This window comes from Austrofundulus limnaeus, unplaced genomic scaffold (assembly GCF_001266775.1).
Source record: "Austrofundulus limnaeus strain Quisiro unplaced genomic scaffold, Austrofundulus_limnaeus-1.0 Scaffold155, whole genome shotgun sequence".
NCBI classification, from domain to species: Eukaryota; Metazoa; Chordata; class Actinopteri; order Cyprinodontiformes; family Rivulidae; genus Austrofundulus; species Austrofundulus limnaeus.
Genome location: NW_013952557.1, coordinates 1,145,232 through 1,160,754, shown reverse-complemented (window position 1 = coordinate 1,160,754; position 15,523 = coordinate 1,145,232). Strand labels below are relative to the sequence as shown.

The 15,523-nt window shown below is 38.7% G+C and overlaps 1 protein-coding gene across 1 annotated transcript in view; it reads right to left on the bottom strand.

The window, feature by feature from the left end:
• cd82b (CD82 molecule b) overlaps window positions 1–15,523 on the bottom strand; it is a 29,432-nt gene that overhangs the window by 5,156 nt on the left and 8,753 nt on the right. Inside the window, exons 3-6 of the mRNA XM_014016803.1 lie at window positions 14,064–14,136; window positions 9,372–9,496; window positions 5,146–5,220; window positions 1,164–1,262 (exon numbers count right to left, since the gene is read on the bottom strand). Coding sequence (XP_013872257.1) covers window positions 1,164–1,262; window positions 5,146–5,220; window positions 9,372–9,496; window positions 14,064–14,136 — 372 coding nt within the window. The remainder of the gene's footprint in view (window positions 1–1,163; window positions 1,263–5,145; window positions 5,221–9,371; window positions 9,497–14,063; window positions 14,137–15,523) is intronic.

The window sequence follows — 15,523 nt, the reverse complement described above, 5'->3', positions numbered from 1 at the left end:
CCGCGGATAACAGAGCAGGCAGGAGGGGGGGAGGACGAGGAGAAGAGCGGTGAACTTATTTCTAATTTTATCTGACTTATTTGATTTTATTTTTATTGTTTTTTATTGTCCTGCAGGCTCTGATGGAAAATTAATTTGAAGCTGAGTATTTTTTTTATAAAAATCATTTGATTAATCTAAAGCAAAATGCGGGAAAATCTGTGTCAATTACAGACATTCTGTTCACGTGAGCAGCTGTCAGTCAGCACCTGTCAACCTCCAGACGCAGGTCGGAGCGTGTCTGAACCAATCACTTTTGTTGGCATTGATCAGCTGACTGATTTAAATACATCTTAAYATTCATGAGGTACTTTACATTGACTGTTTATGGTTGAGTGTGGGCGTGTAGAGGGTAGAACCTGAGGAGGGACCTCGTGCGCAAACGCTGATGTGCGGCTGTGATTTATAAAGGAAAGATGTGCAGAAACATGCGTACGCATGGTTTTATAAATCAGAATTTTTTTTGGCGTACGCCATTTCCGCCTTTTGGCCGTAAGTTCACTTTTAGTATGGTTTCCACGCAATCCTTTATAAATGAGACCCCTAGCCTGTTTTCAGAAAACTCTAAAAACATCCAATGTTTTTTAAGTGAGGAGGCTTCGATCAGTTACAAAATGCAAAACATTTTATTTTAATCCGGAGTTCCTCAGAACAATGAAGTTTGACCACTTTTAACATCTTCAGTGACAACACTGACTGTAGGTTTTTAAACTAAAGTAGACTGGTTCATTACCTCACTGTACAAAACCACCTGGACTCATCTGGATTAAAGCTACCATCACAAACTGAAGGGATGGTTCAGATGCAGTTTCTAAATTTGTGTAACTAAATATAAAACAGTATATCCTCAGTGTTGACTCTTACTCTTAAGAAAAATCAAGTTGCATCATGATAGCTATAAATACACAACTGCTTCCTGAAGTGCTAAAGTAAAAATGTATTTAAGTTGCTCAACAATTATTTGTAGTTAGCACATGGATCTGCCAATCAAACACAACTAGACCCTTAGATTGAGGGAAACATGATGTTAGTACCGAGACTGATGTAAACAGTGTTCAGTTTCACTGTAATAAATCTATTCTTCAGTTTTTGAGTTACATAAACAAGCTGCTGCTTTGACTCACCGTCCTCTGAATGTAGTCCCAGGTCTGTTCTGTGGTCCTGTTCTGGCCCGTGTAGCTGATCATCATGTCTCTAATGATGTTGGACATCTCGTATTTCAACTGGAAAGATTAAAAAGAGTAAATTATTACAAGCAGAGTTTAAAAGGGTTTTATTTATAATACAGCAAGCCTCCGTTTGGATTAGGTTTGGAAAACAGAAATCACCTTTTTTTCCTAAGACTCTGTCTTGTTCGTTCACATTCATACTCAGCAAGATCACATACAGCTCATTAATATCCAGATGAGGTAAATACATAAATATCCTCCTTAAGGTATGTATTAGACTTGGAAGAAAACAGTTTCGTAACTCCCTAAATACAACAGCACTGATGCTAATCTTTCAATGATTAATATAATTCTTCACCTAAAATCCATTTATTCAGCTTCTGTTTAGAGTCTCACTTGGGATGTCCATTTTTATTTGTCAGAAGCATTTATTATAAAGTATTTTAGTCCTGTGTGTGCACAGTTTTAAACATCAGCTGTTCAACGTTGATAAAACTGGGAAACAAAAAAAAGGGCTAAAGCCGTCCGTCTGTCCATCAGTCCTTCGCTTTGTGGTCAGGCAGCTGATCAGATACCCAAACCACCTCAACTGACTCCTCCTTTTCACCTTCCACTGCCACATCGGCCTTTCTGTCCTTGACACACATGCACAGTAGTGGTAACTGGGGCAGGCCGTGGACGTCACAAGACATTATACAGACAGGCTCTGGTATCATGGCTACCTGACAACGGAGCTCAAAGTGTGGGATCATTTTAAGAAAATGAAAGAGAAACCTGTGYAATATCTGCAGAGCAGAACTTRCCTTCCACAGCAATTATTTTTAGTTAGCATATAGCTAAAATCTAATGATGGTTATATAATAGCAGCTGCATTCTGGCGCGATAAGCTCTATGTTTTATATTCAATTAACGTATGATCTGATTAGTCGACTAATCGAAAAAAGATAATAGGTGATTAATCGATTATAAAAATAATCGTTTGTGGCAGCCTTAGGGTCAAACAATGTTTTAGTCAAACAGAACCAACAAGAATGAAACAAAAAGTAAAGAATTAGAGAAAAAAATAAATGTTAAATGTAAATAAATTCAAATTATAATAAATTAATAACAGTTTTGCATCTAAAAATCATATTTTATTATTTTAATCTATTTTCCTCATTCAGCAACCTATTAAAATTTTGTTATGTTTCATGTAGGAGAAATACACATTTTTTTCTGTCAGTATTTAATACAGCTGGCAAAATAAATTGTTAAAATATGTATTATGTGCTTCTGTTTTTTAATTCAGGGGATTATTTAAAAAATCCTTCATTTTATGGGAAGACCCTCCTGATTCAAGAGAAAAATCAGTTTTTTTTAAAAATGGCTGCTTATTAATTAATCACTAATCAATCTATAAGATAAATCAACTTCAGATTAATTCATTATCAATAACTTGCATCCTTAAGGAGTTAACTTAATTTATATCTACTCATATTCAAGTAATTAAGTGTTTTAATGATTTGGCCGATTAATCGAAAAAATAATCAACTGATTAATCGATTATTAAAATAATCGTTAGTTGCAGCCCTACATTGAAGGTGTATTGTGACCATATAACACCTGACAGTGTCAGTTATTTAAAAAATTGATATTGGTCAAAGTCAGAATTGGATGGTCAGACATTTAAAAGACTGATCGGCCAGAAAAGTGCAATCGGTGCACCCCTAGTAAGAACGAGTGTCCTGATCCTTCGTTCCATCTCCATTCTGCCATCCCTTGTAAACAAGACACTCAGAAACATAAACTCCTTCGTCTGAGGGAGTGACTCATCTCTGCCCCACACAGAGTGCCAAAGCCAAGAAAACAAAAATACCCACACCATAACTTCTGACACAATTCATCATCTTTATCTGAACCTCATGTTTCTGAGCAGAATGCCACAGTTCACACGTGTGAAGCCTCACGCTGGGCTGAAACACTACAAAAACACAACATCCAGTGCGAAAGACTAACTGGGTTTATGAGGGAAAGACCACAGAGTGAGAGCTGCGACGCAGCTCTGCAGAAGATGAGTGAGAGCCTCACCCTGTTCTGGGAAAGGGCACCACCCTGCCCTGTGGTGAGCCTTAAACACAGGGAGTGTGTGGAGGGCTACACACACGCATGTGCTGTCACAGAAATACACATGTTCACACACGCACGCACACACACACACACACACACACACACACACACACACACACACACACACACATACAAACACTAAAATCTACCTCCACAAACAATTTGGTTAGGTTGATCAACAGAGCAGTTTTTTATGTCCTCTGTAAATAATACATGTCAGAGACACTGATGTGCTCAAACAAAATGCTGCCTCACTATGATTCATTACACTTGTAATTACACAGGCCTGTTAATATACTCCTTCTAGGGTTGGGCGATTTTGGCAAAAAAAAATTATCACGATTAATTGTGGTATTTAGCCGATAATGATTAATTAGACGATTAATCCCCTGGAGTCCCTGGACACCCTTATGTCCTGGTCACATCACCAATTGTGGGAAATATTGGCTCTTCATAAAAATCTTTTTCAAATTTTGTCCAAATCACAGACTTCAGGCTATACATCAAATTTTAAATTGTGTTGATAGATAAATGAATTGCAGAAAATTTGTTTAAATGTTTGACATATTTGAAGTGGAGAGGAGCAGCCAGAGGACTGACCGGGGAATTATCCAGTCAGTCTGCCTGGTGGCATTAATCATATTAATTGTCAAGTGCCAAAAAATAATTGATTAATGTTTTTCGGACGATTAATTGCACATGATACGATTATGCCCAACCCTAACTCCTTCTGCTCAGTGGTCATAATAAAATGAGTTTGAAAGATCATCTTATAGCATTCTGACAATCAGGATGTTTACAAATGAGCACTGACTCAAACAGTACTATGTGGAAAAAACAAATCAGCATACTCTTTTAGCAAAATAAAGTAGGTTTCATTTTTTATACTTCTACCATAATGAAAATGTTTCCAGTGTAAAGCTTACTAACTTAATGTAGTCTTAAAGTAAAATCTTCATAACATCATCTTTTAAACTATTTTGTTTGAAAAATACACTAATTTTGGCATTTTCTAATCTTCATACAAAAAAGAGAAGTAAAACAAAACTAACAAAAAACAAACAAACATTTTTTTTTACTGTTTTGTGGTGCTCAGTGTGTTTTTAATTGGGGTACTGTTAATTTAACTTCCAAATAGTCTTTTTTATTAACTAAGTTTTTAAACGTTACATTCATTAAATGTCTAATCTCTACCTACAGGGGGCAGTGTGTCACCAAAGATCTAAAAAGTAGGTGCTGTTTTTGTCCCTGAGACCACCATTTTTTCACACAGAAGAAAGTTTTTAAGTGGCGACAGCTTTAGTAACATCCGTTGAAAAAATATTTGTCTTCCTCACTCTCTCTAGCTGCAAAACCACACACACACACAAAAAAATACATTCTACAGGAGGAACTGAGACAACAACAGGATCTGCTTGCTACTTCCGCGAGAGTAGTCATAACATCTTTAGTCCCATCTGCTTTAACTGTCTTGTGTTTTTTCATGAACCTGATGTCAGATCAGTCATAAACTGACATCCTGTCACTTTCCATATGATGATCTAAAAGTGATACTGTGGGGTCTCTGACTGGTTTTAACAGCACACCCAGATTCAACCACAGCTGGGAGGGGAAAACGTGAACCCCCAGTAAGCAGAAGTTGTAACAGTGGAAGAAAAGGTGGTGAAGTGAAGAGTGAGAAGGTGGGGGAACAAAAAAAGGGTAACTTAGAGTTTATATAGACAATTATTAAGGACTGCACAATATGAACAGCAGCAAACAATAAAAGAGAAATTATAAACAGGTTAATTTAAGGAAGAAGTGATGAAGGGAAACTGAACCTGAGCCTTACCCGATCTCTCTGGAAGTAAATGAGAACTCCAGCAGTGACCTGAGCAATGAGGATGAGGAGAAGGCAGGTGAAGTACTGCAGGGAGCAAAGAAAAACACGTGTTTAAAACATTGATCAAAAAACTGTGTAATAAAAAAATTAAGGGAGAAAGAACCACATCAAAAAAGCCTTACTCTTTCCCCCCAGTTAGCTTCTAAGTATTAAAATCAGGCTAATGATTGACTGATTGTAGTGCTCTACCAAACGATTATTTTCTAATCGATTAATCTAACGATTATTTTTTCGATTAATTGATTATTCTAACAAATCTATAAGTTATTCTGATGTGAGTGCACTGGAAATTCAAAATGTTTTCATCAAATTAACAAGAACAGTTCTTTAATACTGTAATATTTTCTTTAATAGTTTTTTCATGGACACAAAATATGCACTCTAGAGTCAATTCTTTAACAAAAAAAGCTTAAAAGATTTAACATCAATATAAAATCTCAACCAAAGCGTATAAAATTCAAGTAAAAGAAATATAGTGTAAGATGTTAACAATCTAACAAATGAACTAAATCATGCAGAATTCAAGTCACACTCTGGAAAAACTATAATAAACATTTATTTATTATTTTTTATTTAACATATTTCTCAGTATATAAAAATTAACAAATATCAAGACAACATCCAACTCTTTGTATTGTAACATCAGATGTGTAACTTATTTCTTTAAGGTGAAAACTGTTGAAAACAACAAGACWGTTTTGTCTTATTACACAAATTAAAATCCAGCTCCACGTGTTTCTATTGATGTCATTTCCCCACTAGAAAAATATGTGATGGAGGTCCATGGAAGGCAAATATTTTTTAATCAAAAAAACAAAAGAGGATGCAGTGGAAGGTGTCAAAGCAGTTTGGAGAGAAAAACAAAGTAAAGAACAAAAAGAAAAAAGAAAACGATTAATCGATTATTAAATTAGTCATCGATTAATCGATTAATCGTAGCAGCCCTAACTGATTGTTCTTCTATTTTGGTTTACAATATTCTAAATCAAGGGTTTCCAACACTGGGGTTGGGACCCCACTGTGGGTGGTGAAACCCTAAGGCCTGGTTTACACAATACTGTGGCTTTTCTGCTGCGGTTCAGCTGTTTGTGTACGCAAAAACCGAGTATGTTTCCTCTGAAACCAAAGGTGTTTGAATCCAGGGGATCAGAGTGGAGATTTTTGTGAAAACCCCTCGCAAAGATGCAAAACTGCAGGTGCATTCTACCTGCAGCTGCAGTCAATAGTTCTTCTGCGCTTGCAAGAGCGGATAAACAGCGGTGAGTCACATGCAGCTATCAAAATTCTGTTTGTCCTACTCATCCTCAGTCCAATAAAGATTCCTTTCTTCACCATTTTGGATGTAAATCAGAAAAGAAGAGACAGCTGCCAAGGTGGGTGTCAAAGCAAATCGAGGTGGGTGTGATGTGAGTGGAGGTGGGCAATAAAATACTGTCCACTGCCAACAACTGGCCACTCAAAACATGGCTGAATGTCTCATGCCTGGTTCACACTAGGGGTCGACCGATACATCGGCCAGCCGATATTTTTGGCCGATATTTGCGTTTTTTCCTTGTATCAGTATCGGCCGATACACTGTACGTTCAGCCGATCCGTTCTTTGGGTCACGCGAGCGCATGTGTCCGCCCCTTCCCCCGGGGAGAGTGCAGCAGCTAATGTTGTGAGACAGAGTGCTAACTACAAGAAGGGTGAGTTATGAACTGTAAATGTGTTTTAACTGTCTAATTTAACTGTTTCTACCCTCTGTGTCGGAATATGAGGGAAGAAAGAACAGCTGTGTTTAAGTTTCTTTTCTAGATGGGAGCGCTCCGACATGCTTTACTTTCACTTTCGCACTGCACTGCAACCAGCATGTCCGCATTGTTTTTCTTTTTAAAAATGCTGGAGCTGCTCACAGGAGGCACAGAAGAACACCTCTATTGTTCTCCCTGCTGGATTAAAATAAAAAAGCTTTCGGTCTTTTCTCACTGCACGTTTTAGCGAGCGCAGCCGTCCACCATCATGTGAACCAGATACTGCTCACATCACGTTTACTGTGACCGCAGTGGTGATGCTGGTTCTCTTCGGTGTACATTTCAAACTGATCTAAAGTTAATGTGAGCTGTTTTAAATGCATTTTTTGCCTGATGTTAAAAACGGGAGCAGCAGACTGAGGCAAAGATGCTGTGTGCGCTGTGTGTGTGAAGTCCTCACAAAGATAGCAAGATGTATGTGTGTCTCTTCTTTTCTCTGTGTTGCTCTGACAGTTTTATTTAGGCTTGTTGCTGTTTTTGCATCAAAAATGCTGGGATATTAAAAAATTGTAAGTTTATGTAAAAATATATTATTCTTGTTAATATACAAATAAGAACAGAATATTTGGCATTAGATAAAATAAATAATGAATTTATTTATTTTTAATTTTTTTAAAGAATAAATCCTGTGTGGTAGCACTTAATACAGCCTGCATCAGACAAGGCTTAGTTAATAAATGGTTTTTGTTTTATTTTTTTTAATTAAGACTTGTGTAACATTTGTTATCATTCTTATTTTTATCATGTTAATGGAGGAAGAAAAAGTAGTATCGGCTTCAAGAATCGGCCAAAAAATATCAGCTGCACGTATCGGCATATCAGTTAGACTGATGTTTAAAAAACCGGTTTCGGTATCGGCCTTCAAAAACCTGTATCAGTCGATAGTTCACACGGCAACATTTTAAAATTGTCGGTTGAGAGACCCCACACATGATGATGAAAAATCAGATATAAATGGTTTGGTGTTACAGTGGGTGGTGTACAGCCCCACAGCAAAATACAACACACACCCATCTAACATCAGAATGTTCGATATGTGTGTGTTGTATTAGAATATGGAAAATCTCATGAGAGCTCTCGAGATCAAACGTGAGTTCAGAGTAAATAAACACAGTGGGCGAGGAAGAAGCAATGATGCAATAGTTTGTGGACTATTTTTAGCAGAGGAAAAAAACTAAACAAAAAGACGTCTCCAACGTCCAGCTGACTTTCTGGTGCACCATGACAGCTGTTTTGTCTTCTGTGTTTTGAATTCTTCTCCATGTTTTGGATTCTCCTCACTTTCTGATTGGCTACATGTCACATTCAACAGGCTGAAAGCTCTTAAATCACCCCACACGACACAAATATCTCAAAAGGTAATGTTTAGAGCCATCACAATAACCGGAGTGTCCTTAAGATTGTCAGAAGGGCAAAATCGAGCCAAAAAAATCAGCACAATTATCTTGCCAAGTTAAATACGGCATTTCTTACAATTTAGCGAGACAGCAACTAAAACTTTGTCTAATTTTCCCACAATTTTGAGTTCCAAACTAGTCTGCAACGGTCACAACCCAGTGAGTCCATCCATCTATTATCTTTTACCAGCAGTCACTGTGTGAAGGGCGGGGGTACACCCTGAACAGGTCACGAGTTCATCATGGGGCCAGGCCCAGTGAGGCACCGCCTTAAATCATTTTCAGTGACAGCAGTCAACAGTTTTTAATGAATAAACCAGAACCAGGGCTACCACCTTACTTTATCTGCCCTCAACAGGTACTGTTCCAGCAAATTGAAGAATTAGATTTCCAAAATAATCCTGAAGATTTAGGATTCTTTTCAAGCTTTAACTATGAGGTAATAACAAGAATGTTTGTGTCCGACAAGCGAGGGGGAGTTTGCTGCCAGCTGGTCACTGTCACTCGAAGAAGTAGGTCGCAGCAGTTTTTTAGCCAACCCCTCACAGGTTTAACACAGCCGAGGTCACGGATCTGACTCCCCGTGGTTGTATCCCCACCCCCCCAAACATTTCACTGGTTTTATCCCTGACACCTCCCTCCTGTTTGTAAATCTGCCCAAGCTGGGAGCTCCCAGCCCAACACATTAGCAGACACGGTGAAGAGCTTTACTGTCAGCACGAATCTATCACATGTTATTACCCATTCAGAGCCCAGGCAGGTACACCTCCATGAATGTTTCATTTAAAGAGAAAATCTGTCTTTTTTTCTGCTGAGTTTCCTCCAAACCCCTTAGAGTGTTCTCAGTTATCTCCTTCAATCGAATGAGCAGAATAAATTAAATTCACCACAACTTTTTGTTTCCTGAGCAGTTGTGCAGAAACCATGGTTGCATGCTACGTCTTAAACTGAAGTGTGAAGCGTCAGAGATCAGTCTGCTTCTCACCAAACCCAGCAGACATCGAATCTCGTAGATGGCGCCGATGCAGCCAAAGAAGCCCATGGCCATTGACAGGGAACCCACTCCAATGAGGATATATGAGGCCACTTTCACCGTGTGTGATGATTCCTCTGGAGAAGATGAAAACAGAAAGAAAAATGTAAATACAACTGCGTTGCAAAAAGGGGCACTTCTCTGATATGTTAAAGTAGACATCATGCTTTTAAATCCTTCCCTTTGCGCATTCAAATCATTCAGTTGGGGTCTAAATAAAGTGGAACTGCAATGCTTTGGTCTGAATTAGAGGTGGCATCAATTTCATTATTTCTGGGCCATCGGAGATTGGCCGACAGTTAGGCCACATTTACACTGTTTGGATACAGATGCTTACCATGATTCATGGAGTTTTCACAAAGTAAACCAGACATTTTAAAATCAACATATTTTATTTTATTTTTCCTGCATGAAAATATAATTTAACATAGTGTACCACCAGAGGGAGTTGGACCAGGACAAGTTCTTATGGATTAATTGGTTTCATTCTTAGGTATGCAGACTGGGAGAGCCTTGGTAGGAGGAGGAGGAGGAGGAGTTGGAGGAGGAAGAGGAGGCTGAGACTGAAAACAACTGCAAGGTTGAAGAAGAGATACCAGGAGCTATTACGTGGCTGTTTGTTATCTGAGCTGGAAGGGCTCTTGAGAAACAGACAAAGCCAGAATTTGAGCTTGGTGAAACGGTTCCAAGATATAAAGATTGCCTGGCCAAAACAAACCAGGCAGAACCATCAGATCTGTCGCTCCAAAGCATGAGGGCAAGACATTGACTGACTCAGCAGCTCCAAAATGTTTAATATTTATGAATGTACTGCAACACTGCTGAAAAAAAGCTGATCTCATAGTTATTTTAAATTCCAAAACGTGCTGATTCCTTATATTTTTATATAAAATTTTTGCCCTGACACATGTTCAAAAATAGTCAGTGAGCCTCAAAATCTCTTAATTCTTCTTCCAAACCCAACTCTGTTGTTACTTTTTTACGATTTTATCACAGCTTCTTGTTATCACAGGATGCAGGCTGGATTGTTATCAAAAAATTAGCCAACTGCAGCAGAAACTTTCATGACCACAACTTAACTGAAAAGAACCTTTCTGCTCTTTTTTAAATTCAAACACAATAAGGGTCAAACTAATGAAAATAAATGCAACATTACAACGATAATTTCCCCAACATAAAGTTCGAGTGCTACGACCTCTGGAAACGTTTATTATAGCTTGGTATAACACTTAAAAAGCACTCAGAATAAACTTCCAGCATGCACAAAAGCATCCCTGACTCAACATAAGTTACCACAGCAGCACATGTTGTGGTGGTCTCAGCGTATTTGAAACCTAAAATACATAGCTCAACATGTTTCAGGTGTTCATGTGGCTACAGGGTTGTACTTAAAGTAGGCAGAAACATACTCTGTAAGGAACACACTGCTGAACTGTATTTTAGTCTCTCTAATACACGACATAACTACTATCTCTGAAAGCAACAGATGTGCATGGGTTTCTTTAACATATTAATTACATGTGGGGGTTTAGTGTGTTTTAAAAAAAACTTCTTAGTAGTCTGATTGCTAACAGGAGACTGAGTGAGAACATCAAAAAACACTAAACATGCTGACTGTTGCTAAACTCCAATGGGTATACCAGAAAAACCCAATTCAGAAATAAAAACTGCTCCATTTCTAACTATAAGTTTGCAGTTTGAGTAGTAAGATACTGAGATTGGCATCAAGAACATGCGACATTGTTGCATTTGTGTGGTTTTCCTGTTAAAAGAAATCAAGCGGAACTCAAATTCAACTACATTCTGTAAACATCTACATGATCTGTTTTTACTCAGTTTTTACAACAGATTTGCTGCTAACAGCGATACAATTATGGGTTATTTTTCTATTCGGCTATTTGTTTTCTTGAATGGCTTTTAAAACTCAAAAAATGGGGGGTTTCTTGTCAACCCTTTGCAGGTGTCTAAATGTTGCAGAGCACCAAATGTTCACACATCCTACTGTTCTGTGGTGTGTTGCTCTGAGGTAACACCTATACATATTTTGAGACAAACAATTGCCTCAATGTTCTCTACTGTTGTGTACCAAAGCAAGTTTTCATGCAGGACTCTGCTAGTTACTCTGCAATGGTTGTTATAGAGTTTTTTTCTGCCTTTAATGGAACTTTCCATTTAAAAGGGGAAAGAGTTATGCTGCTTTCCAAGACGGCTGCTGTGGGAGGAGAGAGGGCTTTCTGCCATCGCAGATCCCACAGTAAGCATGAACAGAGCCACGCATTTAGCTCGCATACAGGTGGCGAGAAGCCACAGTTGACACAATTTCCAGGTTTGAAAAGTAAACACAGGCGAATCGACTTTAACTTAAATGTTCAGTTTGTACAGTTTAAATAGCTCAAGGAAAAGCAATGCCAAGTTTCTTCTTTCTCTCTTCACGACTCTCTGGATCATTAGAAGGCATTTGTCCAAATTGTGCTTTGGCAAAGTCTCTGGACACATATCTCCTCTCCCAGGCTAAACATACAGTAAGATAAACACTAATCACGCAGCCAGAGTAGAATATTATCATTGTTGTAGTGATGTGAAGGGCTTTAGGTTGAGGAGAGGATGTTCTTTTAACTGAAAAATAAAAGAGGACTGAACTCACAACATTTGCACAGTTTTCCTGCCTGAGGTCACTCGGACAGCTGCGAAGGCTTCTGCTAATAGAACACATGAAGAATGGAAACTGAAAACACGGAGATCCTGTTTATAGACAGGCAATGGTACCGCTTTTGTTCCTTCACACAGTGGTAAAGAGATTTCCAGCGGAGTTAAGACTCCATGGTGGAGTCGAGGTTGACCCCTGCTGGGTTACAGCCACAAAAACACACGCAGCAGAGATGGTAGTAGAGACCCACAAAGGGGGAAAGTCCTGAGGGGATCAGTGAATCGTATCATCAGCTAGATTATTGCAACAATAGGCCTTGGACTGGCAGGGATGATAGATCCTGTTTTTGTTCTCTGAAGGCCTAACTAAAGGTTAGAAAACTCAGCTCAGTAAAACCTTGAACTGATTTCTCCCCATTTTACAGACCTCAAGGGCTCAAACAGGAAGGTGGTATTTAGTTTGTCTCCTGTAGGAAACAAGCTCTTCATAAACCACCTGTCATAATAAAAAGACCTCCAGACTGAATTTAGATCTGCTACACTCGTTAACCCATTGTCAGCTGGTGGCTCCTGGGCCATATCTGGTCTGCAAGCTTATTCTACTGGGTCCACAAAGTATTAAATCATTACAAAATGATGCCCAATCTGAGACAGGAACCAGCTGTAGACTTCATAATGAGGTTTTATTGTTGTTTTGAAAAATATCTTCATAAACACAGAACTGTTTCTAGAATTTTTTTTCTAGAAAAAAAACAACGTAGTACTTGCGTCAGTCTGTATGTGTTGCTGTAAAGCTGCCATGAAAACAAGCATGTGCAGAGAGCTAAATGTAAACAAAAGAAAAAGACGCCCTCAGGTTGTTGACTACATTAGAGCTGGGTCTGTAACAATATCATTTTTTAAAAGTTGATTTTTGGCTGGCTACAAAGAATGCAAAGGTGACATTTCAAGATTTTTTTACTCTGAGAACTCCAAAACTCTTTTAGTGTGGCATACATGTCAAGTTGTGCAGATTGTCCGTAATTTACACTGATTTTCCATTATTTTGCAGGTATACGGATGTTTAGAGCAATCTCGAGTTTTTAAAGTTTTACTGATTTTTTTCAAAACCTCAGTTTCAAATTTATTTAACATGTCAGAGCCTGTAGGAGGTTAAAAAACAATAACAATCTTCCAACCTGCTCTGCCTCTAGAAATAAGCTTTCCCCACTTCTTCTGTTCTCCTTTCCTAAGAACTGATCAAATTTTTTTCCAATTAAAATTAAAGGTTGTTATTTTTATAAATGGTGATTAGTTGCATGGAAGCATCTACAAGTATAAAAACATTTATGGGAACTAACAGCTTTCATTCAATATTCTCCTGTTCCAGCAAGACTGGACTTTGGTTTAATTAGGTTTTTTATTGTACAAAAACAAAGTTGGTAGAATTGTTTTTAGGAAGTTACTCAAAACTGTAGTGTCTTTCCCTTATGTGTTAATGTAGTGCAAATGACAACATTTGTAAGAGTGGGTGATTACATCTGTGCACGTCTACCATCTGGGTAAGTCAAAAGTAAATTCTGTGGAAACTGGGGGAGGGGGGGATTAAACAGCTATTATTCAAGCTGAGCTAAATCAACTTCAGATGCTATTATCAACTCTGTCACCTCCCACTGACAAACCTACATCCCACAGATGTGGCCTGCCATGGCATGTCTGTCTGTCTGTCTGCAGGGGCGAGTTAGCTTGGCAGAGGAAGTCATCAAGTTTCATTGGTGAGTCACTTTTTTTTGATACAGTGTGAACATCCCTTCATGGCTCTGTGGGAATGAGTCCGATGGGATAAAACTGGTCATAAACTGCAACAAGTGAGCCAAGATTTTCAGGATTTTTTTTTCCCTCCCCACATTCTCCAGTTTCTGTTTCAGCCTACTTTGTCCTCAGAGGACTCTGGTTAACTGTACCGAATATAAACTTCTGTGATGGCTTTTTTTTGTGATGAGATGCTTTAACACTTACGCAGAACGGCTATGAAGCTCTGGCTGTCAAGGAGCACCCACAGGCCAAAGCTCATGATCAATGCACCAAATACCTGCAGAGGGAGAGGAGAACATAAATAATCAGGCAGTAGAAGAATAAAACACAAAATCTACGCTCTTATGTCTTTACAGGAAGAACCACTTTTATTGTTTAATTCCTTCCATTTACATCTGGATGTGATCAGACTTTTCTCTTTGTCTCTTTCTCTCATAAACACACTTAAGAAAATATGAAGCATAAAGACGGACTGCTAAAATGGATCTTATCATACTTAAGTGACACAATCGGTCACTAACAGTGTCTGGTAATAAAAACCTAATAAATAAAATAAAAACATAACTGAGACAAACAAAAGTGCTAACACTTCAGGACATCTCAGCAGCATCTGTACGCCTCAGAAAACAATAAAATCTCTCTCGTTTGACTCTTATTGGGGTTATGAAACTCAGAACCTTGACGTAATTAAAAGGGCTTTTGTTTATAAGTTTGGGCACAAAAAATCATCCAATGAGAGGCCCTGTTGACTCTACAGCTTCCTGCTCATATTGTTGCTAATTTGCAGGAGTACTTAGGAGGTGCTCTTTCATAAAGCCTGCTGAGCGCCCAGCGGCCATCATTAGCCCACCACTTCCTGGCTTCCCAAAGTCTCCCCATGCAGAACTTGTCCACGCGGACAAACACTTGATTGAGACCCACACGTTTCCTATTAGACACCAGCTCACATCAAAAGCTCTGTGTCAGGTTTACGGCTGCAGACGCATCGCAGAGGTCTGGACACGCTGGCAGAGGGCGCTTTAAGAGGCCTGGGGTTTCCCCAGCCACTGGACTTTATGTTGGCGTGAGTGTAGGAGAAGATAAAACAAACACAAACCATATGTCGTTCTTTTAGACCTGACTGCTCTTTAAAGTCTCTCGCCTTAGGCAGACTCTCTCCTAACTTCCAGTACAATTTGAATAACGATAAACATTTAAATAAAAAAACCCTGAAAGGCATCTAACAGCTCTCAGTGTGTCGTGACAGATAATATTTTAGCAGAGGAACATCATCTCCCTGCATCAACTAAACAAAGCAGCTGAGAAAGTGGACGTCATTCTAACACAAGGCTCTTTCATATAACACCTCAAACTGGAACTAAGGTTGGGTAAAAACCTGTCGTGTGCAGTTGATCATCAGAAAAACAGTCACCAATTATTATTTGCCATTGACGTTTGTGTGCGATGCACTCTCACTTATCAAGCGAGCATGCGAGCCCAGTGGCAGAAAGCTAATGCTAACGCTACAAATTTCTTTAATCACCTGAAACTTTATACACAAGGGTCAGTTTTTACTATGCTTCTTAAGCTAAATAAAATTGTGTGTGTGTGTGTGTGTGTGTGTGTGTGTGTGTGTGTGTGTGTGTGTGTGTGTGTGTGTGTGTGTGTGTGTGTGTGTGTGTGTG